Here is a 23,474-nt window from a genome sequence, read left to right on the forward strand (position 1 = left end):
ATTTTTATTTTGTCACGAGGAGGAATAAACCAAACAAACTCGGCTTGAATTTCAGACCGATACTTAAAAAAAGGAAGAAAAGCTGGATGTGATCCAGGTGGGCTTTGAGCATTGAGCCTGGCTCTCCTTCTGATGATGCACCCAGAGAAGATGGTTCTCTGGGACACGGATATGCAGAGAAGATGGTTCACTTTCTCTTCCCCCTGCCCTCCCCACAGCTGGAGAGGGTTGTAACCCTCTGTAGGGTAGACTAGCAAACACTGAGCAGTTTCACTTCAGTGATGAGGCACATAAGATGGTTCTTGTGTAGTGAGAGTTCCTCTCTTTGCAAGCAGGAAGCATCCCATGTTCATGTGCCTCCTGTTGGATGTTCCTCTTCCCAGCATCCTCAGTTTGTTTTTTGCTTTTCCAGTAACTCTTCATCTAAAAGCTTGTGGTGTTTCGCGGTTTTCATGAGATTCCATTGGCCCCTGCTTATCTTTGGTTTTGTTCAGTGGCACTGAAGACATGTCTTCCTGAAACCTGTCTAAGTTCTTGACCCATTGCAGCTTGGAGTCAGTAACTTAGTACGTGAGTATTAAAAAATAACTGTTCGCATAGGCTTCTAGTTCTTCAGAGAAGAGTCCAACATCTATCTTCTTGAAATACTTTTCCTTCTGTAAGGAAGAGATGAAGGTAGGTTTGTTTCATTATCCAGTCTTTTCCTGTCCCTCCTTCCATTTTTGGCAATAACTTCCCCTTTCTCCTTTTCTTTCCTCCTTTACCATCCCCATCTCTGAAGGGGGTATACCAGGATGGCAGAGGTTCATTGTAAAAAGAATTGGGTTGATTTGGAGGAGGAAAAAAAAAAAAGCTTCTTCATCTGAAGGGGAAATGTCTGGAAAAAACATGGTGCCTCTTACACTTTATGTCAAAACTAACTGTGATTACATTTGAATACTTTTAAATATAACTCAGAAGTGTTTACTACTTAACCAGACATTTGAAGTTCTTGTCTAGCACTTGGTTCCAATGTGAATGAAAATCCATGAAATACCTTGTTACATCACATCATTTGCCTCTGCAGAGGTATCTCTGAAGTTTTAAAGTATATAGTTCAAGCATCAGACTCCTTGTTAGGGTAGAAGAGGAAACCGTTCTTACTCTAATTCGAAATACACTTGCAGATACCAAGGTGGTTTGACCTGTTTTTAGGAGTTTACTTTTTAGTAGACTGGAGTCCTCTTTCTTTCCAGCATACTGAAGATTCTTGGATGTTTACTCTTAAGTCATATTGGTGACTTAAAGTTTCTGAAATAGTCAAAACAGAGTTTACATTCTGTCTACAGTGCTTGTGGGCTTGTAATTGTTTATGGTTGCTTATTTGGTCTTGCACCATGTCATACAATAATACAAAGTGCTGTGGGAGAGCATTTCCTAGGCAAGACTATAAGAAGTAGACAAGCATAACAATTGCCAACGTAATCTTTGAGGAGATGTTTATTCTTGGACCTACCATACTGTTAGGTACCTGCTGTCTTGGTTATGAAGACTAACCTGTCATGCAAACTATAAATTCTATTCAGGATAAAGTAACTTCATTTCCTCCGTGCCCCCCCCCCCCCCCCCGTTTTTTTTTTCCAAAATGTACTTTTGGAACAACTTTGATTATGAAGCAATGAAGTTCGTAAAATCAAATCTGTGAAAAATGTAAAGGAAAAGCTGTAGAAAGCTTAGGATGCAGTTCCTTATTCAGCTCTTCTGGGATTTATCTAAACCTATTCGGAGACTAATTAGGGACCAAAAGTTGATGGAAAGAACCTTGCCATTGTGGGGGAATGCATCTGGAGGTTGCATACTTTTTAGAACTAGCTTTGGTTAGCTGTTACAGAATCTTCTGACTTCTTTTTTTCTAGTGGAAGAATTCTAGAAGCCAAACCTTATGGAAGGTTTGGCTTTGAGGTGGTGGAGTTTTTTTCGTTTCTTTTGTTTTTTTGCATGCGTGCATGCATTTTTTGCATACTTAAAAGCCAGTTGTCTTGAAGTTGTTTTCTGTTCTTCATGGTACATACAGTTTAGTAACAGGTTGTTATGCTCTTCTGAGTTGTTTGGCTCTTTTTCATGTTAGTACTGTAGCCTGTTGCCATGGCTTCTGATTTTATTGTCAGATTTCAGATGTCCAAATCTGCCTGAGACTTCAAAGATCCCTTTTGAATAAGATGAGGAAGAATTATTCTTGAGATAAATAATTGGAAGCATGATTTTGCTTACCGAACTAACCGCAGCATAGTGGTGCTTTTACCAGAAGGCAGTTCCAAAAGACATGCTTTGCTCTTTCAGCTGCCATTGACTGAAGGGATTGCTTGCTGGTAAACATTGAGCTCTTGCTTCCACGGCTGACAAAATTAACAAATTAATGCAATTTCTCAGTCATAGTGGGGAGAGAAAGATCTTATGTCTTTGAAAGTCTTAACAAGTACTTGTTTGGAAAATTTGGTAACTTAAAAGCATTTGATGTTTCAGTTTTCTTTGTCTTTTGTCTTCTAACCTTCTGTGTCTTTAGTTGGATTGTGTATCTGCTATTTGCTACCTTATATTTCCACCTAAGGATTTTTTTAAGCCATCCTTGTGGTAACTACTTTTGAGAGCAAAAAACATTTTGGGCTGAGAAAGATCATGCATCTCTGTCCTTATTCTTCATTCACAGCACTGATTCTTGATCTTATTCTTAAAAAAAAAAAAAAAAAAAAAGACATGAAAAATGCTCTTTTTTATAGCAGGAGCAGTTCATGAAGAGGTTAACAGTCTGCCAACTTATCTGATAATAAAATCAGTAATTTGCATTTCTTCAATTAAAGGGTAGTTCAGGATTCCTTAAAGAGAATGCATCTCTCATCCTTTTCTTCATATTCGACTTAAAACCTGCTAGCTCCAAATTCTGTTTACTCAAGTCGAATCAGCAAACAATCGGGAATGTGAAACTTAGAGCAGCTAGGAAGCTCAATGCATCCAAACACTCAGCCTCATGTTGGTCCAAAGATTAGGGACTGTATTAGTTAATCTTATTTTCTACCTGAAAATATATATACTTTTTTGCCAGTACACTAGGTAGAAACTAAGTAGCAGTACTATTTATTCTTCCGCAGGACAAATTGGCAAAACCCCCAGTAACTGAATGTGTTGTAAGGACTAGCATGCAATATCCTTACATAAGTTACTGCCTAATTTACATGGGTCAATAAAGGTGCAGCAAATCCATGCTAGGCTTCTACAGTGAAAAATAACACATACACTCCTTTCAAGTGATGTAGGACTGGAGATGACCATGACAATCTTATCCTTTGGCTATAAGCACAGGATTTGGTGACTGCTATAGATGGACAGATTTAGGACTTTATTTCTTGTTTCTGAACTCTTCTGTGTGGTATAGGCCCACACATAGTGATTGTAACCCTTTAGCATCAATGCATAGACAACAGATCAAGAAGCGCTGCCTTGCTTCTTACCTCAGTAAGTCATGTTTCAGGTTTTTCTGTCCTTGCGTTTTGGCATGCGCATCATTTTTTAAAGAGGGCACAGAGTGCATTGTCTTCATTTGGTAGTGTCTTACCAAGTCCGAATCCTGCAGTGCCGCCAGTTCTGGAAGGATGGACAAAGTAGACTTGAGTCATCCATGAAGCATGTGATGACTGTGCTTGAAGACTTGTACTTGGATGAGGAAAAGCAACTTCATTCACTGTAACTTTTGTTTGACTGCTATATATGGTAGTTTATCTGAAATTCAAACCTAAGTCACCTATTTTTTTGTTTTGTGATTACAGTACTAGATTTTCCATGCTCTGTCCATCGTTTGGCACCTCAAAAGACAATAGAAACAAAATTAATAGGCTGCTCTTGAGAAAGAAATGCGTGGTTGGTGCAAAGTTCTCAAACTTAGTGTAGATTGGCTGCTTCTACTGTGTATGAAAAGAGCAAGCAGACAAGTTTTGCTAATAAAATCTGGTGTTTATAAATACTCTGAAACACAAAAAGTAGCAGGTTAGTTCTGGAAGGATTTTACATACAATTTCATTCATGTTCCTTTTCTCTTGGTCAGTGGATGACATCTGATCATGAAGCCATTTGGTCAAACTAATGCTTGAAGTGACACAAGCTTACCCATGGGATGATTGCTGTTCTTGTTAATTTTGTATTACTGTGGGCAGTGAGCATCAGAGCAACAAATCCCCTTACTGTGCAAGTTTTGGGTTTATTAAGCATTTTCCTACAAAAAGGTGGATCTGAGTTCTCATTCTTGGACTGATTGGATCAGTTAGGAATCAGTCTTGTTTTAATGTTCTGTACATAAATACATTGAAAAGTTAAAATCTCAGGAGTGACCAGTGCGCAAATATTTTAAAATATTTCTGTTTTCATCCGTCGTTTCTGCAAAGGTAACAAAAGCATTTCCAGTTTCATTAGTACCTCTGGTGACTTTATGATAGACAATGCTTATTTAGCATGAGAGCTTATTTAGCAGGAGAAGCACAGGAGCATACAGATATTACTGAATAAGTAACAACAGTAATAAAACCTACTTTCAGTCCTCTGCTAAGACACTGAGTCATTACTATATTAAAAAAAAAAAAAAAGCTACAAAGTACTGTACTCCATAATGAAAGGGATAATGTAGAGCCCTCCCCTAAATGTGTTGAGCGCTGCTGCAGCAGTCTTTGTAGGGCCTTCCTAGCTGAAGAGCGCGGCAGTGAGTCTGTCTCAGCTCGCTCTTCAGAGATTTACACAAAGCAGGGAATACACATGGAACAGCAGCAGTATTGGAATGAATGGCAGGATCTCCATCAATTTCATCATGTGCCTCTGCCTAGATTTGAGCCCGGGCAGTAGATACGGCATCACGTAGTCATGGGTCACCAGCGGGTCCTGGGGAATCTGCTGTTGCCTGGGCTCAATGGTAAGAGATGGGCTGGGTTTGACAGAGCATGCATTTCTAGGGAATAGAACTGTGTGTGGGGAGGACATGCACAGTAACTGTCCAGGAAACATGAAATGTGAGCATGCAGCTGTCATTGGCAGTCTGTCTTACTGGTATTTTAAGCAGAAGAGGACTTGGCAGTATGTGAAGCCCGTGCCCTCCCGTACTGCGGTTTGATAACTCAGAGCTAAGAGGGGCTTGGGGGCCTCAGTTGGGCCAGGCAATGCTCTTCAGTGTATTTCATTAATAGTTTTTTTTTTAATAGTTAATCTAGCTAATAGTTTCTTTCTTCAATATAAATGCATTCAATCTTAGAATATTGCACTAAGTTTAGAATTTCTTCTGCTTCTGACTATCTGTACTCCCAAATTGTTGTCAGCCTTTTTGAGAATGGAGATATTATTGCAAAAAGAGGTGTTAAATCAGAACCATTTCTTAATCGCTTTCAGAATTCTTTTAAAACCACTTGTGTAGTGTTGCTACTGTTTGAATGATTGCTTTATTTTCATTAGTGGATAGGATAGTACATCATGAAGTGTGCATAAATACATCTTTTCCTAGGTAACTCAAGTAACTTCAGTTTCTGTTTAGAACATTTGTTCTATGCTCAGGTTAATGCAGTAAATATTTCCTGTTAAAATAAGGCATAAAATACTATCTAAATCTACTCTAATTTCAATTAATGAAATTGGAGATAAGCTATAAAGAAGCAATTCAACTCTATTTGCTGCTAGAATAATGGTGGAGCATCCTGTGTATGAGGCAAATGCTGCTGTAGTTCATTCCCAACTATTGTAACTCCGAGACGTTTCAGCTGGTGGTGGTCTGGGGGTTGTTTTGGAGGAAGATAAGTGCTCCTACCCCTACAAAAAGAGCAGAAGCAGTTTTGGAGGTGGTAGAAATGTTTCCTGCCTGAAATCTGTAGTACTGCAGGATGCCGTGCTTCTCAGCGTTGTGAAAGGTATTGCACAGAGAAACCAGTTGCCCTTCTGAACTGGTTCAGTTCCCCCAGGACTGTTATTTTCCTAGATGTAGTCTCACAATGGTCATTCACATTGTTTGCTGGCACACACTCTGGTTCCTCTTCTGATCAATTTGTCTCTTGTGGTACTCAGAAGCTTGGGGACATGAAAACTTTTCTGTGTGATCTTAGGCAAGTTTCCCCAGAAGGTAAATCTGTACAACCATTGAAGAGCTTTCATTTTGATTTTGTGTAAGGGATGAGATCATAGAGCATGAACGTGTGCATTGTGGTTTTTCAGCAATAAGAGCTTATTGGACTTTTTAATTTATACAATACAATATTGAATTTATTCATATTTAGCATAATTACCATATTCAACAAAGAAAGAAAAACTTAATAGTTCTAAAGAGATGCTGAGCTATGAAATTGTTTTTAATGTTTTTATTAGAACAATTTGTTCCTGGTTTTTAATTAAAAGAGCTAATTAATTTAATTAAAATTTTATAAGTTTAATGATGGTGTTTTACAGTACTTACCAGATGTTTTCAAATGGTAAATTGAGACATACTGGGGTGCTTCCCTTATAAGCTTCTGAGAACTAGCTGTTTAAAAGGAATATTAAAAAAGCATAAAGTAACGTGACTTTTTTTTTGAAAATGCTGTAATTATAGGAAACTGTCTTGCCTAAATTCTCCCTTTAGATGTTTTTTATTCTAAATTATTTTTCTAAAGTTGATCATGAACATGTCTTTATGTATAAACCGTCAATAAGCTGGATTTTTTTTTTTTCAGACCAATGTTGGTTCTTATTATTTTTTTTTCTTCTCTTTTATAGCACTCTTTCAGCCAGTAGCTGTGGGCTCTCGAGAGTTTGAGGATGTTGTAAAGATTCTGCATTCATCTTACTTGGAACCCAGTTCAGTGTCAAATTTTAATTACAAGAGAGCCAGCTTAGTGCACAGTGAACTGTTGGAAAAGGAAGTAAGTATGTTTGTGGCTTCTCTTTATGGATAAGGTACAGATCAAATCAAATGAACTTTAGTGTTTTTTACAGAGTTTAGAGGCAACGGCCCAGAGAGTATTTTCTTCTACGTGTGTGCTTGATGATTAATTGCTAAACCACATTCCTGAGAATGTAAGCAATTATTTTTCAGGCAAGTTTGCTACTACATAGGTATAAAATAATACCTGAGATACTCGAAGACTAAAAGAAAAATGGTATTAACTACCCTTTTGCTTTGCGTATTTTTTGTTTTCAAAAATGTTCTTGATGTATTTTATGCTCTTTATAGATTTTTAATAACCTGTAAAGAGGTTATAGGGTCTCCTGTGAATGGCCTCGTGCTTCCTGTGAAATTTAAGATTAAAATACCTTTCTGATACTAAGTTTACATAATATCTGTAATTGTCTTTGTCCAAGGAGTAAACTTGTAGCACTTCTGTACCTTATCTCCTGTCTCTTAAATAAATCCAGTCTTAGCTTTCTTTCACAACTGTGAAATAAGTGTCAATTCCCGGTGCCAAAAAACTTCCAAGTCCAGAATGACAGTATATATAATTGGTAAACTCTGAAGCATATTTTTTCTGCTACTATATGATTTGTGGTTTATGGTTGCAGCTTGGGTATATTGCAGCAACTGCAGCCACCTCAGCAGTGAGGTGTAACTGCTAAAGTACATGCACTGTGTAAAAGAGAAGTGAACGTAAGGACAATTTTATGGAATTTCAAACGTGATATGGAAAGCATTGAGCTGGATGCTTCTTCTTGACAGGCATGCTACTAATAACACTAAAACATTACTGCACTTACTGGTGCACATTACTGGTTCAAAGAGTGTTTTCCTTTAGGCCAGAGATATTTTTCATGTGTATATGAATTTTTTTTTTTTTAAAAATTAATTGCAGCCTAATGTAATCTCATTCAAATTAGCTTTTGATTGTTTTCTGCAATTGGAACTGCTAACTTAGAAGGGGTCTTAAAGCATTGACACTTGAATGTAAATGCAGTAATCTGTCTATACATGTTAAGAACTTATTGTAACAGTTCGCAGAAAAACGCAGAGAGCTGAAGTTTGATGGTCGACTAGATAAAGAGCTTTCTGAAACCTATGCGTTTCTAATGGTTGATCGACCTCAGGTAAGAAAACAAAACTGCGTATAAAATGTTTTTTCTGTTTTAATTCACAAGTGTTTTCTTAAACTGAACGCTTTTGTTGACGCACTTCACGTTTTTTTATTGACATCTTTAAATAATTTCTGCAAAATTCAGCTATGGAAGGCTTAGAAGGATTGGAAAGTCTATACTATGTATATATGTAAATACTATGTCACAGTTAAAATCCTTTATTCTCTGTGATTTAGGATGTACCATTTACATGTCTCTGTAAAAGTATATTTTCCGTTTTAGACTGACTGACATATAGAAAGGTAGATTTCTCTAGACTGTGTGTGGGTTTGTTTCTTTTTTTTTTTTAATGAATGTTGCATGTTTTCTTACAGTTCTTTTTTTGAGTAAAGAAGAGGTTAACTTAAAGAGAATTGCTTAAAAGTTACTTGTATGATGAAAACAGGCGTAGTTCTCTTCCTGCTTTTTTAAAAGCTGGCTGAACAAAGATGCTTATGCTGTCTTTTTGTGTATGCATGTCAGATTTATTTTCTGTTTAGTAGGCAAGAAATATGACTTAGTGTATAGATAAGACTAAGATATGTGTCACGTGTATAGATATGTGGATGCATTCTTAGTATATTTGTGTGCTCCAAATGTGCATTTGTCCTATATAACGTTCAGTAATAGTAGAAAATGCACCTTATCTTCTGGGTTTCCAATGATATTTTTTTAAATGAAAGTGATAGAAAATGAAGTTCTTTGCTTTTTCTACAATTAGAGAGCCAGGATTTCTTAAGTATTCAATCATATGGCAGGTCTACTTCTGTACTGTGTTATAAAAATGTATTAAAAGCAAGTAATGTTCATGAATTGTGTGTAAAATTTAGGATACAGAGAAGCTGTTGCATTTGTTTGGGGGTTGTTTTATTTTTTGTTGTTTTTTTTTTTTTTTTTTTTTTTTTTAGCCCAGTCAGAATTATGTTTATTGCTGTGTTCGTATTCAGGCTTTCCTGATAGACTTGTTTAAAAAAATGCCTGTTTTCCACAGATCCAAAGCATATGTGAAAAGGGGCTGCAGGTGGGCCACTCCAAAATAACAATTCTTGGCAGCCCTTCCATGGGTAACTATCTTTTGATTGTACGTGCTGATGATATTAGTCAGTGTGACTTGGCAGAGAATGTGATGCAATTGTATAAACTTTCAATGCCTTTCCTAGCACTTACCTGCAGGAACATCACATCTAGGTATTTTTAGCAAAGTGAACTGACATCAAGGCTTAATTTTGTAACTCTGTTTTTGACTAGATTATTTAAAATTCCCTTTTCAGAGGAATTTGAGACCTAATTCTAATTTTGTCTTAAGTCTAACCAATACAACATGTATTTGAGTTCAGTTGCAGTTATTTAATCCGAGGTAGTCAGTTCCAACAAGTGTTTGTCTGAGGCCTTAAAATCTATGAAATTGTGTTTGAAGTCTTGAAAAGCAATAAATTACTTTGCCTTTCTTCTGCATTAAAGTGTTGCTTCACAATTCAAAACCAGTGTACTCCTGTCAACAGTGTAGGATGAAAGATTGCTGATGATGCTAGTGCTTTCCTGACTTACTTGACAGTCATCTTCCATTGCTTATACCCGTGTTTTGCAATAGGACGTGGTACAGAAGGACTCCAGGAGTTTTGAAAAAAAGCAAAAACTGAAAGCAGTATCTGTATAGCATTTGGGCAGAGCTTGTGCTCTTGGTCACAACGCTTTTAGTAATGTGGTTGTACTCCTTTCAAACTGAGTTTATGTCCATGTTCGACTGCGATGTTTAATGCCGTGCTTGGTGCGAGTAGACATTTATTCTACTGTCTAGAATGTGGAAGCTGTGAACGTGCCATTACTCTTTTTGCTGATGCAGTTATGAAAATTTTGATAAATCTTTATTGATTGGAAGACATTGAGCTTTAGTCCTATGTAATGCTTCTTCTACTAATATTTTAACATTCAGCATAACATAGTATTTTTTCTGTTTTTAATATTCTTCTCAGGTGTGTATATCTCCAGGTATGCTGATTTATTGCAACCAAATCCTCTAGAAGCTGGAGCAACCGGCGATGTGATTGTTTTTAAAATAATAAAGGTAAATTCTTCTTGCTTTCTCTTGAAGGCTTATATTGCTTAGTGATACAATAAAAGTGGTTTTAACCTTACTTCTTGAACCTCCATTCATACAATTGTCTTCTTACAGAGAATCTAGAAACCTACTGATGTTAAAATCCAATGTTGACATTGAGATTAAATACAGAATAAGAAATTTTTATAAAAGGCAAGAAATATGTTTTCTTGAGAAATGTTTTTTCATATTTTCATTAAAAAATTTCCAAAACTTGTTTTCTTTTACTACTTTTACTTTTTACTACTTTTTACTTTACTTTTTACTGTTTACTACTTACTTCTTGTACTTGATGCAGTTGCCAGTTTTCAGGGAGAAGCTTGTTTACAATTCTTCCGCTTTATTACAGGGAAAAATGAAAAGCATATATGACCACATAGGTATGAAAGCAATGGAATCGACAGTGAAGAATGCATTAGATCCAACACCTAAGCATGAGTGTCATGTTTCAAAGAATGCAAATAAAGTAACCTCCTTGTTGGCTTATCGAGCATACGAACTTACTCAGGTAGTAGAAGGCTGTGTTTGTGTTAACTTAAATAAAAACCTTATTAAGCAAAACAAAAACAACAAATAAACAATCAACCAATTGATAATTGTGGAGGTAAATTGCCTGAAGATGTAACTAATTGTGAATATGTCCTGTAATGCTGCAGCTGTCTGGTGTACCTTAAGCAGTAGCTAACAGAAGCCTGTATTAGGAATTACAGAACATGTCAGCCTCTCCTGTTTCCCCTAAATGTATACATGTATGCATGTGTGTACATGTACAAATGTACACGTGTACATGTACACTCTAAAGTAGTGCCTGTCCTGTCAGTGTTAGGTAAAGCAGGGAGAAGTATGTGGAAAAAATTATGGTAATTGGTCGTACTATAACATACATATGAGAATGGCATTTAAAACCTTATTTTGGGTATCAGTTCTTGAAGAATTAAGTTGGTGGTGGTAAGAGGACCATAAGTACGATTTATTGTAGTAATTTATAACTTGATAGTACCAGTTAATATTTGGCATAATAGGTCTCAAACTATTAAACTCTTTTCCAATTGGTTTGCATAAGTAGTTAATCATGAGGTACATTTTGTAAGCTACTGCTGTGAAACAGTGCACCTTTCTGGGGACAAAGGTCAGGGGCTGTTAATTTACTTGCAAAATATAGTTTACCAGTTTTTAATTTAATGGTATCTTCTTTTTCTAGTACTATTTCTACGAATATGGCTTTGATGAGATAAGACGAAGACCAAGGCATGTTTGTCCCTATGCTGTCGTTTCGTTTACTTACAAAGATGAAATGGTGCAAACAACAAAATTCCTGCCCCCATCAAGGTAAGCTAGGAAGTGAATTTTGGCAAGACTCCATTCAGTGTGAATTCATAGCTCTTAGTAATAGCTTCTCATCAGTTTAGATGAACAGCGCTGAAATGGATGGATGTGTCACAGGGATGTAGTATAATAAATGTTTCTAATGTAAAGCAGGAGGTGACAGAATTGTTTTATGCAGCAGGCTGCCCCTGTAGGAAGCCGTTCTATTGCTCTTCTCATCTACCTCACCTTCTACTCTAGGTGGAATCCAGACAAAGCTTCGTAGAATAGATTTAGAGTCATGCAGATGTTCACAGCAGTACCTTGTTTGGTATTCCAAAAAATGTTCTGTATACTTAGTCACCAAACTGTTTGCTAGTGTTTTCTTATGGCTTGTAGAGTGACTATCTATGTTGATGACAGGTACAATATGAAACCTGTGCTGATAGGAAGGCATCCAAATGTGGGGACTGTACTAGTGCTAACAACAGTTACTGGATATCAGAATCAGACAAATTGCTGTAACGATAGCTTGAGGCTAGAGAGTGTAATCAGTGTTGCTATTACTAGATTGATAAAGAATCCTTAATATAAGATTTCAGTAGCCACGAGCTTCTGTCTCAAGCCAGTAATCATCTCCTTTCTTTTTGTTAGAGCAAACAGCTTCAACACAGAGAGAAGTACAGGTAAGAATGAATTGAAATTTAGTACTTCTATGATTATAGGCTTGGAAGGTATTGGACGTTTTTCCCCATGTAGTTTGATCTGTCTTTAACTAGAATTATAACTTGGTTATGGTGACTGTTTACCTAACTTTTATTCTGTACCATACTGATTGCAGTGATCTCTTCCTGATATTGGATGATCTAACAAACACCTTCAGGTGTATCTTCTTCCCTTACCAGAACAAACCAGAACTGAATAAAATCAAGTTGCCTTTTCCCTCCATTTCTATTTATAGCATAGTAGGAACATACCCTCTGCTCGCAAATCTGCTGTTCAATGCCACTTCAAATAATATGATCCTCTCCCACTTTTCTTTTGAACAATTCAAGCAAAATATTATGTATAAAAGTAGCTAGCAGTTAAGTTATGAGGATGTCATTGCGTAGATGTTGGCAACAAGAACATGCTTATATAGATGTGTACAGGTAACATACCAACTCCTTTGCTCAGAGCAGGTCAAAACAAGATAGGATTGCAAATACGCTTTTTGTTACCTTAAATAATAGGTGAAAAGGTATTATTGTCTGGTGTGTTATTAATAGGAAATTTCATCAAAATAGCTTTTGGAGGTTCAGCAATCTCTTTACTACCATTTCCTTTCAGTCCCTCCCAACAAGTGGTTTCACTCTATTTCTGTCTCTATCTTAATTTAGATAAATCTAACTATACATTATGGAGAGGACAGCTCTGGAATAAAGGAAAACTCCTGTGCCATGTTTCCTTGAAGTCAGCAGCACGTCCTTTCCTTCCATGCAAGCTGTGAGTATTACTGTTTAAAGAATAAGTTGAAAATACTGCTGTGTCAAAACTCTTTCCTATTATACTAGTGAATTTAAGACATATTCAGATGAAAGTCTAAAATGTACATTGACCAGATGCTTTAAATACGAAACTAGACTCTTAAATCATGTGTCCAAAGCTGCTTTTAGTTCATGCTCACAACTTGTCAGCCTTCGGTGGTGTTGGTGCTTTTTTTTTTTCCTGTTTTGTTATTTATTTGTTCTTCTTACGTGACACACACTCCTTTGAAGCAATAATCATTGTCTCACGGGATAGCTCAAGGAACTGATGTTTTATGAGAATGTATTTTATAGATCTTTTTTGGTTAATGAGGATCAGATTATAAAGGTCAAGGAAGAGGTTTGTTTTTTTTTCTTTACCTCTCCCTCCTGTACCTTTTGTCTCTAGTCCTGAGAAGCTTGATGTTGAAAAAGTTGTGAGCATTGACCAACTGAAGAAGAAAATTTCACCAGCGTTGTTGTATAAAGAAACTTACCTAGGAGCAAAAGAAGGTAAATGGTGCTAGCTATTTATTTATTTATTTATTTAAGAATGTTTAGAAGTTTACTGAGTTACAATTTTGTTTTTTTTTTTTTCTTCTAAACTTCTCTTTCTCCCCTTGTACCATGTCAGTGTTGAAGAATGGAATGTACTGCAGTCTTTATGAAGTTGTGGAGAAGTCCCGTTCTGGTAGTCACTTGGAGGGATTACTTCAAAAGCTAGAGAAAGAGAAACTTGTGAGTGTTACAGATTTGACTATTCCCTTTTCAAAATAATTTTAGTAACTAGAAATTGAGACATGCAAAAACATGCATGATCTCACTGGAATTATGAGGCTAGCATATTCCAAAATGTATCAGCACTTCCCTCACTTCCCTACCTTTAGTGGAATTTAGCTTACAGGAAGTAAGAGTATTCATACTGACAAAATGTCTGTTTGAAGCAGTGTGCTTTTTTTTATGTTTTTTCCTCCTCCTTGAAAACAGGTTCTCGTTAAACCACTTCTGGACAGAGGATTTCTTTTTCTTCTTTCTCCTTGGCAAATGACATCCCCGTATGGTATGCATATTCTGTGTTTGGTACTGTAGTGGTGGTATTGTTGTTTGGTTTATAGGGGTTGCCTTTTGAAGCATAGGAGGTCTTCTCCTTCCCAACCATTTTTATTTTCTTGTAGACCACCAAACTGGACGGTCCCGCATGTTAAATGCATTATTTCTGTTTCCTGAACCTAGAGGTGTAATGAGCTCAAGTAAGTTTTTTTTCACTTGTGTGTGTGTTTGTGGTCAGTTAAATAATGTTTATATTCTACTGAAGACATCAGTAGAACAGTGTTACAACCTGACACTGTAAACCAGGAATAATGGAGTTTGTTATAGCAATGGTGATGGTGTTCAACAAGTGTTCACTTCTTCATGGAACTAAGGCATTTCTTCATGGCACTAAGTATTTTAGGCTCACTTGTTCCTATTTTTAAAACTAAAACAACTTCAAATTTCTTGGTTTTGCATAGTAGTAGAACTGAGCATCAGTGTTCCCAGAGATATGTGTGTTGAGAATGTTACTGCACTTTTAGAGTGGGGGGAGCTTTCTTTAACCATCACAATGTGAAGGACAAAACATCTGAAAGTTTGTTGTTGTTTTGATTTGGGATATGCACAAAAACCTGACCATATAATAAAGATGACTGAAAGGACTTGGCTTTAGTGTTGGGATGAGACTTAAAAGTTAATCTTTGACAGCTGAGATTTGCAATCAGTAGAATGCAGTTCTATTTTGGCCTGCTGTGAATTAGTTAGAAGCGATGTTGTCAAAGTGTAGCTCTCTTCAGGAAGTTCTTGTTTGATGTCTTGGCTGCTTCCTAGATACTAACCTCTACGTTTCTTATTTTAATTTTTCTAATTTAAGTGATGGTTGATAAAGTCCAATCACTTGTAGTTTGGGTAAGAGGAGATAAGACACAGGAAGACATTTCAAGTGTATGTATGCCAGTTCCTTAAAAATATTACAGCTTTTGCTGCCATGACATTTCAAATACTTGTGAGCTGTAGTTTCTGTCAAACACAAGGTTAATCACTGTTTTAAGGCCTCAGGAATTGTTTAAAAGGGTTGAATGGAGAAAAGCTTGATTTTGGGGGAGGGCAGGGGGCAGAAATAAATGAATAAAAATGAGATAACTTGGATCTTCCTTTAACTGCTATTTCAAGGATGCAGCAAGAGGTTCTCATAGCATCCCAAGACTGGGAAATCCTGTTCTTGTCACTTGTTCCTGTTGCATCTTGTCAAGTTGTATTGGTTTGCAAAGGAACAAAAAAGCTGTATAGCTTTCTGCTGAGCTGCTAAGCCTAGAAATTACAAAGAAGCTCTTTTTTAGAGTTCCATTTCACAAGGATCCTAGTGAGCTCAAGATTATGAATAGGCTGACTTGTAAGAAGGCTTTAAAGCTGGTTACTTCACACTCACACACAGAAAAAGTCCCTGGCATTTGGGTTATTTCTCCAGTCATTCCAAACAGTGTTTCACCAAATATGTATAATACAGAATATTGCTAACTAGTCATCCTTTATTTATAGCGTTATGATTTGATTTTAATTGTGAATTCCCTTTTCTCCTATGGCAGCACAAAAAAGTGTTCCGTTTGGAACACAGAAAAATTCAACTACCATGGTGTTGCACGAAAATCAGGAGATCATTCCAGAATTCACAAAGTTTATTCAGTCTCTACATTTTGCTTTAATCCAGTCTCGTAAAGACACTACTGCAGATTTCAATACTGTTGTGGAAAAGTATATAAATGAGTATTTGAAAAGATGCTATAGTGGCTCTGGAAAATATAGAGAATTTGTATTATATCGGTATGAATCACGGTTGGATGACAAAAAGTTTCTTTATTCTGCTCCAAAAAATAAATCTCATATTGACAGCTCCTTGCAAAACTATATTTTTGGTTGTGAGGCATATCAACTACCTGTTTCCAGAGCTAAGGAATTGATGGAGGGAAATCGGAAACTTCAACAGTTCAGTCCCATCTCAGATTATGAAGCTACAGAAGAAGACTTTGATTTTGCCAATGCAAAAAGTGGGAAAAGAATCTGTGCAAAATACGAAGCAACTGCTGCGAAGCGAAAATTCCCTCATCATGGAGATTATGATCCTGATAGACTGAAAGAACTTATTAACTTAATCCAGTGTAGGAAAAAAAATGTAGGTGGAGATTCTGATTGCGAAGACCTTAGAAATAAGAGTGGACTGAAAAGGAAGCTGGAAAAACAGTCTGAAAATCTGCGGAAACACTTAAAAATGAGTGAAGCCTCAGAGAATAGTTGTCAGTACGAAGGTAAGAACCTCTTTATTTAGTTCTTCTTTCAGTATTGCAGTTCACAGCATACTTTAATTTTAACCTTAATAGATTGAATATTTTTTGTGTATTTTAATGCTTTGTGGCTCATTTAAAGATTGGCCTGTGATCTGTTAATAGAGATGTAGTTTATGTAGGTTGTTTCTTTCTAGAAGACAAGTTACAGGGAAGGCTGACTTCCAGAGAGTTTGCTTAGCTGTAGAAGACTTTCTAGTATAGAGTACTAAGCAGATTGTGTTACTGTAATGTCTTTTTACTTCAGTCTTTGCTCTAATTCGTTATGGCTGCAATACCCTATATTAATCATTAGTAAATGTACATTGAAGATGAGAATTAAACATCTAAGTATGAGCAAAGTAAAGTCAGAGCATTCAGTAATATGTGTAATGTGACAAAGGAAACAGCTTTACAGTTTTAAGACTGAATTTATTTTGTACATGAAATTATCTATATCCAAACCTTAGGTAATTACTTTGGATCTTATCTTAATATCTGCCAAAGAAACTTTGATTTCTCTTTTGCTGACAGGGTAATGATATAGGTCTCATTCAGAAGGGGAAAACTGAGAAGAATGGGGACAAGGGTAGCACAAAGAAGAGTGGGGGGGATGTACATCAAGCTTCAGTCATTCCAATGCATCAAATCAGTTTAGAAGATGAAAAGCCTGAGTTTAGAAAGCAGTTTTCCTTTGGAGAGGTTCAGCTGGCATGTGTGGATGGAGGAGACAGAGGGTAGGCTCCATGATCAGTCATGGGATTTCGACTTGGAAGTTTATGGAACTTTAGAGTCTTTTTACATTGATTATTAATGTAAAATATGTGACTGTGTTTCCACCTGGCTGTAATCAGAACAGTATCTGTTTGAAACTAAATTTTGACTTAACACTGTCAGGGGTTCCCAAACAGCAACATCAATTGGGGGTTTGAATTTCCATGTTTTTATATAGCTTTTGAAACTGTTCTGTTAGCTTTAGAAACTTCAATCAACATCTTCCTGTTCAAAAATTTTTACTAAGAAAGTAAATGTATGTTTAATATATGAATTGTTGCTAAAGAGTGACACTGGGGGTATGTGGAAGGTGTTTAGTGTGTGTGTCTGGTTTTGCTTTTGTTTTAAAACTTAGTAATGGATTACTTTTCCCCTTCTCCCCCTACCCAAAGGGGGCAGAACCTCGGACTCGCCACACTCAGTTTTCTCAATTATTACTGGTCTTGGTGGACATGATACTGACTTGAGGCAGCAAGATGTTTCCGACCCTGCTGTTACTGACACACATGGCCTCATTAAACTGCTTTTAGAAACACTAGCTAGTTCAGGACACTTGGATTCATCGTTGGCACGGTCTGTAAATCAAGCTTTAGGATTAAACACTGATGAAATTGAAGAGGATATGAGACAAAAATATGAATATGAATCCATTCCAGCACAGGACAGAGATGATCATGAGCTTCCTAATGCTGTTCAGGCTGAAAATGTTAACTTTAAGGACCCACAGAGCCCTGTGATGCTGGAAACTGACTCAGCTTGCTTACCCTACCCTATCGATGTTGACCTACAGCTTTCAGCCAATGAAGTAGGCCTTGAACACACACTTCGTTTAAAAGTAAGTGAAACTGTCTGATAGCCTGATGCTAGTAACAGAAGTACTATTTTTGTAAACATTATGAGAATTAATAAAAAGACCTTGTAACTTTTAAATAGCTAAGTACTAACTTTTCTGTGAAGAATTTCTGTTTTGTAGGTGAGTATATAGAAAATTCTAACTTTAAGATGTTTGTTTCTCATTCTTTGTCTATTCTTTCTGTAATAAAATTGTAATTAAGAATATCTGGAAGATGGAAAGCAACCATGGGCAGTCAGTCTTCCTCACTCTAGCTTTCCAGTATGCGTAATATGCTGCTGCTCCACAAATAGTCAACAAAACCTCTGTCATTCTTTTGCTGACTGCCATATACCCAAGTGCTTTTTGATGTTTTTTGAAACAGAAGCCTTGCAATTGTTTTCTGTATCTTGTAGAAAACAGATTATTCTATTCTGTTTCTCACCTTGATTATAGTGGTGGTTTTTAGCAAGCTGAAGTTGCATGGAACAGGTGTATAGTGTTACTGTAACAGAGCATGCCTTCCACCTTCCTCCTCCTCTGAGGGGTGAGTCTTGATCTGGCTGGGGTAGTGATATTTTCTGAACCTGTAACAAACTAAGGAGACATTTGAGAGTTCTTCACAGTTAACTGCCTAGCTGTTACTCTTCCTGAAGACAGGTAATGATGATGGAGTAGTTACTGTTGCATATGGACTCCCTGCAGCAATGGTAGCAGGGCAGGCTGTTAGTGACTGTGTACTGTCTGGTTGTGGGGCACCCCAGGTTAGTTCAGTTTTCTTTGCTGTCCTCTGCTTTTACTATTTTCCTGTATTTTCCTTAACCTTACAGACCTGATAGGTGGTTTGGATATGACAACTTGTCATGATTATGAAGTCCAATCTCAGGCACAAAGAAGCTTTTTTCTGACCAGGCTCCTCCCAGAGATAAGCTCTTTCAAAGCTTATCCTTTGAATTCTTTTGCCCTTCTCCCTGCAAAAGCAAACCAAAAATAAATAGATTGGCATCAAGACTTTTTTCAGCTTACTGCTTTCTTGTCATAGCCAAGAAACTCAAAGTTGAACTGCAACAACTGTATCTGTGCTCTCTTGCTTTTAACCATTTGGAATGCCAGGTGAATTTGGTTTACTCAAGGGTTTAATACTAGTTGCAGGTGGTTCCTTAACAATGCTGACATGTCATGGCTTTAGTTGGCTATCAAGACTACAGCCTAAAAATGGCTAAGGAGCAGACTTTTTTTCTTTTTCCTCCACTTACCTCCCGTAGTCTCCTTGCCCTTCTCCCCCCACTTTCTGTGCTCTAAGGCATGTGCTTAGGACTGCCTTATTTAGTGGCAGACCATCAGCAAAGATGCCTATCGCAGAAGTAATCAGGTGAATGAAATGCAGAAGTACCTGATGTAAACTTTTCTAACTTTGACTTGACCAATGGGAAAATTTCCCATCTGCTGGTGAACTTGGGGACATTCTTACTGTAAGCTGTTCAGTATGTAGTTTAATGAAACAGTTCCAAATTGAGAATTTCTATAATTTTTTTTTTAGGAAGCAAGCACTGGATGTGTAAGTAGCTTTGAAGACTACAGTCCCTGTCCTAGTACACCTATAGAACACATTTATCGCAGGCAACATTCCAACTCAAATAACATAGGAGAAGTTGGAATGCACTGGAGACTGATTCCAATTACAGGTAAGATGGGTTTAACTTACTTTACTGCAAATAGTGAATGAAGGCATATTCCAAAGGTTTGTATCTTTCATAGATTGCATTCTTGGGTCACATGTTGGTACACAAGCATGTCTATATCCATGCAGTTATTTCTCATTTTTGAACAATACACACATCTGTTGGATGAAAACATGGGTGGACAAGTACTGCTTTGGGTACAGAGTGATATGGGTTAGAAATGCAAGTGCTTGAGTATTTATCTGGTGAAGTACATAACCGTTATGAATTCAGCATTTAAATTCACTAGGCTCTGCTGGATCAGTGGATAATTGCAGGTTCTAATTCAGAAAAGTCATGAGAAATGTGTTAACCTCATAGAAAGCTCTCTACTTTTTATTGCATCAAGCTCTTCTACTAATAGTGCTTTGAAGTCTTTATATCTAAACATTTGAAACTTAGAAGCTTCTTCTGTAAGCTTATTTTGTTCTACTTACTGATGAGTCAACAGTGTCAAGTCCTGGGAGCATTTAAAAGCATGGATTTGAAGGATGTGGAAGCCGAACTGAGGAGTAGTCATGAGGAGGTTTAAATTCAAGGCTAGGAATTGAGGCCTCTTATGAGTAAACCACGTGGACTGTGTTAACTGCATTCTCTAAGTAAATACGTACCGGTTTTTGGATAGTCTTCTAACAATGTGGGAATCTCTCTTTGACACTTCTAATATTCATCCAGTTGTGTAGTACTGCAGCTCTTCTATTTGCTTGACCAAGAAGGGAGGAAGGCAGAGGAAAGGGGTTCCTTCTGCATTATTGATAAGCCTTTCAAAGAATTGATAGGGTGATTTTAAATTATATTTTCTGTGCTTTCTTTAAGAGCCAAACATCAAAAATCTATTCTGGTATTTTGCCAAGTAACATCTCTCACTGTGTGTATAGGCAGATGTGGTTATGGTTGCTGAAATAACTAGCAAGTGGATGCAGGATAAGGGAGTTCATATGAAGGTTTTTCAGCTGATATGTTGTGCAGTCACCTGTGAGACTACAAATTTTGCTAGAAGAAATTTTCTTTGAGGTCTTCCGAGAGGGGAAAAATGATGTTCTCCAGAGATGAAAGAGGCTGTCTTGAGCATCACTGGATTTCTTGAGTTTCTTTAAATTAGCTATTGCTGCAATATGTGTTGACTAGCTCTGTAATGTGAGCTTGTAAAAGGTGCAACATATGTAGAAAGAAAACCCTATCAATTCTAACTGCTGCTCTCCTTCAGGAGGGATGGGAAGTGTTCAAGAGGATCATTTGGAAAGAATGTATGTTGGAAGGGTTCCATGTGTCATTATGGCCTGAGCACCTTTTATTCTCACCCGGTATTGAGTTTTCATCAGAAAACAAGATCAATAATATGTTGTTCAACAAGTGGACTCATTCTATTGAAGTATATTAGGAAGGCTGTAGGAGAGTCAAAAGAGCCTCAAATGTTTTGGGCTACAGGCATTCCTCATTGGACATATCTTTCTATTTAGCATCTTCTGGAGGGTTTTGAATTCTCATTCTAGGGAATTAAGATCAATTCAGTAGCATAACTTAAAGGAAACTTTGATCCTTTCTGAAACTGATGGCTTTCTAAATTCAGTGGCTTGTTCACATCTCTTTGTTTGTTTGTTTTTGTAGCAATGTAGCTGTAGAAAGGATTTCAGAGAACATCAGTCTTTCTTCTTTGCACAATTGCAGAAGGGCAAATTAGAGATCTCTTGGTATTCTCAATGATAGAGGTCACTGTTCAGCTGAACATATTCAAGAGCTCTTCATAGTTTGTGACTATGGAGTTTATGAGGACTGGGGGTTTGTCTTGAATCTGCCCTGACCAACATCAGTGTCAGAGGAGAGTTGTTCATAGGTTCCCAACTCACTAGACTACTTCTGTATCACGTTACTGTTATTTCTTTGTGATTACATAATCTAAACTTCTGATAATTGTAAGCAAACTTGCAAAATCCATCCTAACTTGATTTTGATTTGAATTTGGGACTGTTCTTTGGCTTTAGACATTCAGCTAAAAATGGTATTTGTTCTTGTTTGTTCTCTCTCTTCTAAGAGAAGATTAATGCATCAATAAACATTCTTAAAAGTGATGGCTTTTGATGACATTCATCTTAAATAGAAGCAGAATGTTCTATGTTTTCTTTGGTGTTTGAATTTATGATTTCAAAATAAAACCAAGAACCCTTTTGCTGGAGTCACTGTAGAAAGACCTCTCTTAAGCAGTGAAGAATTTGATTCTTAATCTGCAATAGTAACAACTTAGGCAGATCTTAAACAGCTCTTCGTTCTAAGATTGTTTTATGGCAATCACCGTGTTTTTGTTTGTTTGTTTTTTAAGTTTCTTTAACCTAAGCAGTTACGAGGTATTACTAAGGAAGAATATGTTTGAAATCATAAATCATTCTTGAATAGCTGTTGAATTCTGTATTCACGGTTTACTACTTGCTGATCCTTTTTTTTTTTTTTTTAATTTTTTTGCAAAAACTCGTGACCCAAAGGTGTAGATCTATGAAGGATGCCACCTTCAGTGATTTCTGTTTCAGTAAGGGGAACCCTAGTTTAAATTTGTGACTTTTTTTAGATCGGTATCTGTATTCAGCAATACACATTTCTGTTTAAATTCATGTTTAAATTTACACTTCTTTACTACAGGCCTTAATTGCTTGTCTTCTCTTTCCCCTCCACACTTCTTCTTTTTTAAAGCACTGTTTGTTTATTTCTGGAAAACTTTAAATAACGATCTTTGAAGAATAACCTAATCAGTTTAATATATGTTCTTATTATGTATTATGAAGTCTTTTTCCTAATCTGACTGTTACAGAAACTTTCTCTTAAATCAGCATGAATGGATTGGGTATTACTTCTTTCATTGCTAAAATTGGTATGTAACAGGCTGTATTAAAATGTAAGAAGTTATCTAAAAATAGCCCTAAATTTCAAGCTATAGTATATTTTTCATTTTCCTGCTAAGAGTTCCTTGTAGTACAATATTTCTTGATTACAATAATGTAGCTTAAGTGTTAAGCAGCTCTAGAAAAATGATATATATAGCCTCAAGTACCTCTCATCTCAAACAAGCTTGATGAAATGAGATTATTATGTTAACATTATTGAGTTCTATTGAGGTATTGAGTTCTTCCGGGTCTTCTAAAACTAAATTAATGTGCTTAAGTACGCAAAAGGCGTAGATCAATGCGGAAGACACAGGGTAACAGAAAAACAGGTTCAAATAAAATTGAACAAATCAGAATCACCTGATTTATATCTGCTTGTAGTGCTTTTAAAGAAAGCAAAAATTTGGTTTGACTAGATGGATGTGCTTTGAAGGATGAAGAACAAACATCTAGTTTTATTAAGAAAATAAAATGGAACCACATGACTGGTTCAGAGAAACCAGTATAAGTGGTGTAAAGTACCTACGAGGTGATTACAACATGAAAAAGGGATCCTATTAGTGGCAGATTTTTTCCTTTTAGTCCTTTTAGAAATGGATGTTACCAAATAATGGATGGCACGTAACTTACACTGATCACAAAAACAACTGCATTTCAAAAGAACACAGTTGTTTAAAGTTAGTCTGTGCTATTTTGATTACTGCTTCTGTTGCAGAAATCTTCTGGTTTTCTGCCTCCAAATCTATTAGCTGTAACAATAACACTTTTTTTTTTTTTTAAAAAAAAGTACCTTTGAAGTGTTGAAATGCTTATGGAACAGATACATACTGAAACACTTGTATGTATTTAGATATCTTAAATATCTGTGTTAAATTTTGGTTTAAAGCTAACAAAACCAGTTTTCAATGTGGATAATGAATAAATCTAACAGTTGCAG

At 36.5% G+C, this 23,474-nt stretch overlaps 2 protein-coding genes across 8 annotated transcripts in view; one reads left to right on the plus strand and one right to left on the minus strand.

Annotated features, from left to right (window-relative positions):
* TASOR (transcription activation suppressor) overlaps positions 1 to 23,474 on the plus strand; it is a 35,143-nt gene that overhangs the window by 768 nt on the left and 10,901 nt on the right. For 6 of the 7 annotated variants that reach the window (XM_035338152.1, XM_035338157.1, XM_035338154.1 and 3 more), the window contains exons 2-16: positions 6,751 to 6,896; positions 7,960 to 8,052; positions 9,071 to 9,143; positions 10,053 to 10,144; positions 10,527 to 10,685; positions 11,379 to 11,506; positions 12,137 to 12,168; positions 12,862 to 12,967; positions 13,397 to 13,500; positions 13,622 to 13,725; positions 13,975 to 14,047; positions 14,163 to 14,237; positions 15,606 to 16,322; positions 17,504 to 17,946; positions 19,484 to 19,628. In XM_035338152.1, the coding sequence (XP_035194043.1) occupies positions 6,751 to 6,896; positions 7,960 to 8,052; positions 9,071 to 9,143; positions 10,053 to 10,144; positions 10,527 to 10,685; positions 11,379 to 11,506; positions 12,137 to 12,168; positions 12,862 to 12,967; positions 13,397 to 13,500; positions 13,622 to 13,725; positions 13,975 to 14,047; positions 14,163 to 14,237; positions 15,606 to 16,322; positions 17,504 to 17,946; positions 19,484 to 19,628 (2,490 nt within the window). The remainder of the gene's footprint in view (positions 1 to 6,750; positions 6,897 to 7,959; positions 8,053 to 9,070; positions 9,144 to 10,052; positions 10,145 to 10,526; positions 10,686 to 11,378; positions 11,507 to 12,136; positions 12,169 to 12,861; positions 12,968 to 13,396; positions 13,501 to 13,621; positions 13,726 to 13,974; positions 14,048 to 14,162; positions 14,238 to 15,605; positions 16,323 to 17,503; positions 17,947 to 19,483; positions 19,629 to 23,474) is intronic. The other variant, XM_035338155.1, reaches the window with a different exon arrangement.
* Positions 13,518 to 23,474, minus strand: part of CCDC66 (coiled-coil domain containing 66) — a 41,482-nt gene continuing 31,525 nt past the window's right edge. Inside the window, exon 18 of the mRNA XM_035338187.1 lies at positions 13,518 to 13,707. The gene's annotated coding sequence lies outside the window, so the exon portion shown is untranslated. The remainder of the gene's footprint in view (positions 13,708 to 23,474) is intronic.

The sequence above is a fragment of the Oxyura jamaicensis genome, chromosome 12 (assembly GCF_011077185.1).
Source record: "Oxyura jamaicensis isolate SHBP4307 breed ruddy duck chromosome 12, BPBGC_Ojam_1.0, whole genome shotgun sequence".
Lineage (NCBI taxonomy): Eukaryota > Metazoa > Chordata > Aves > Anseriformes > Anatidae > Oxyura > Oxyura jamaicensis.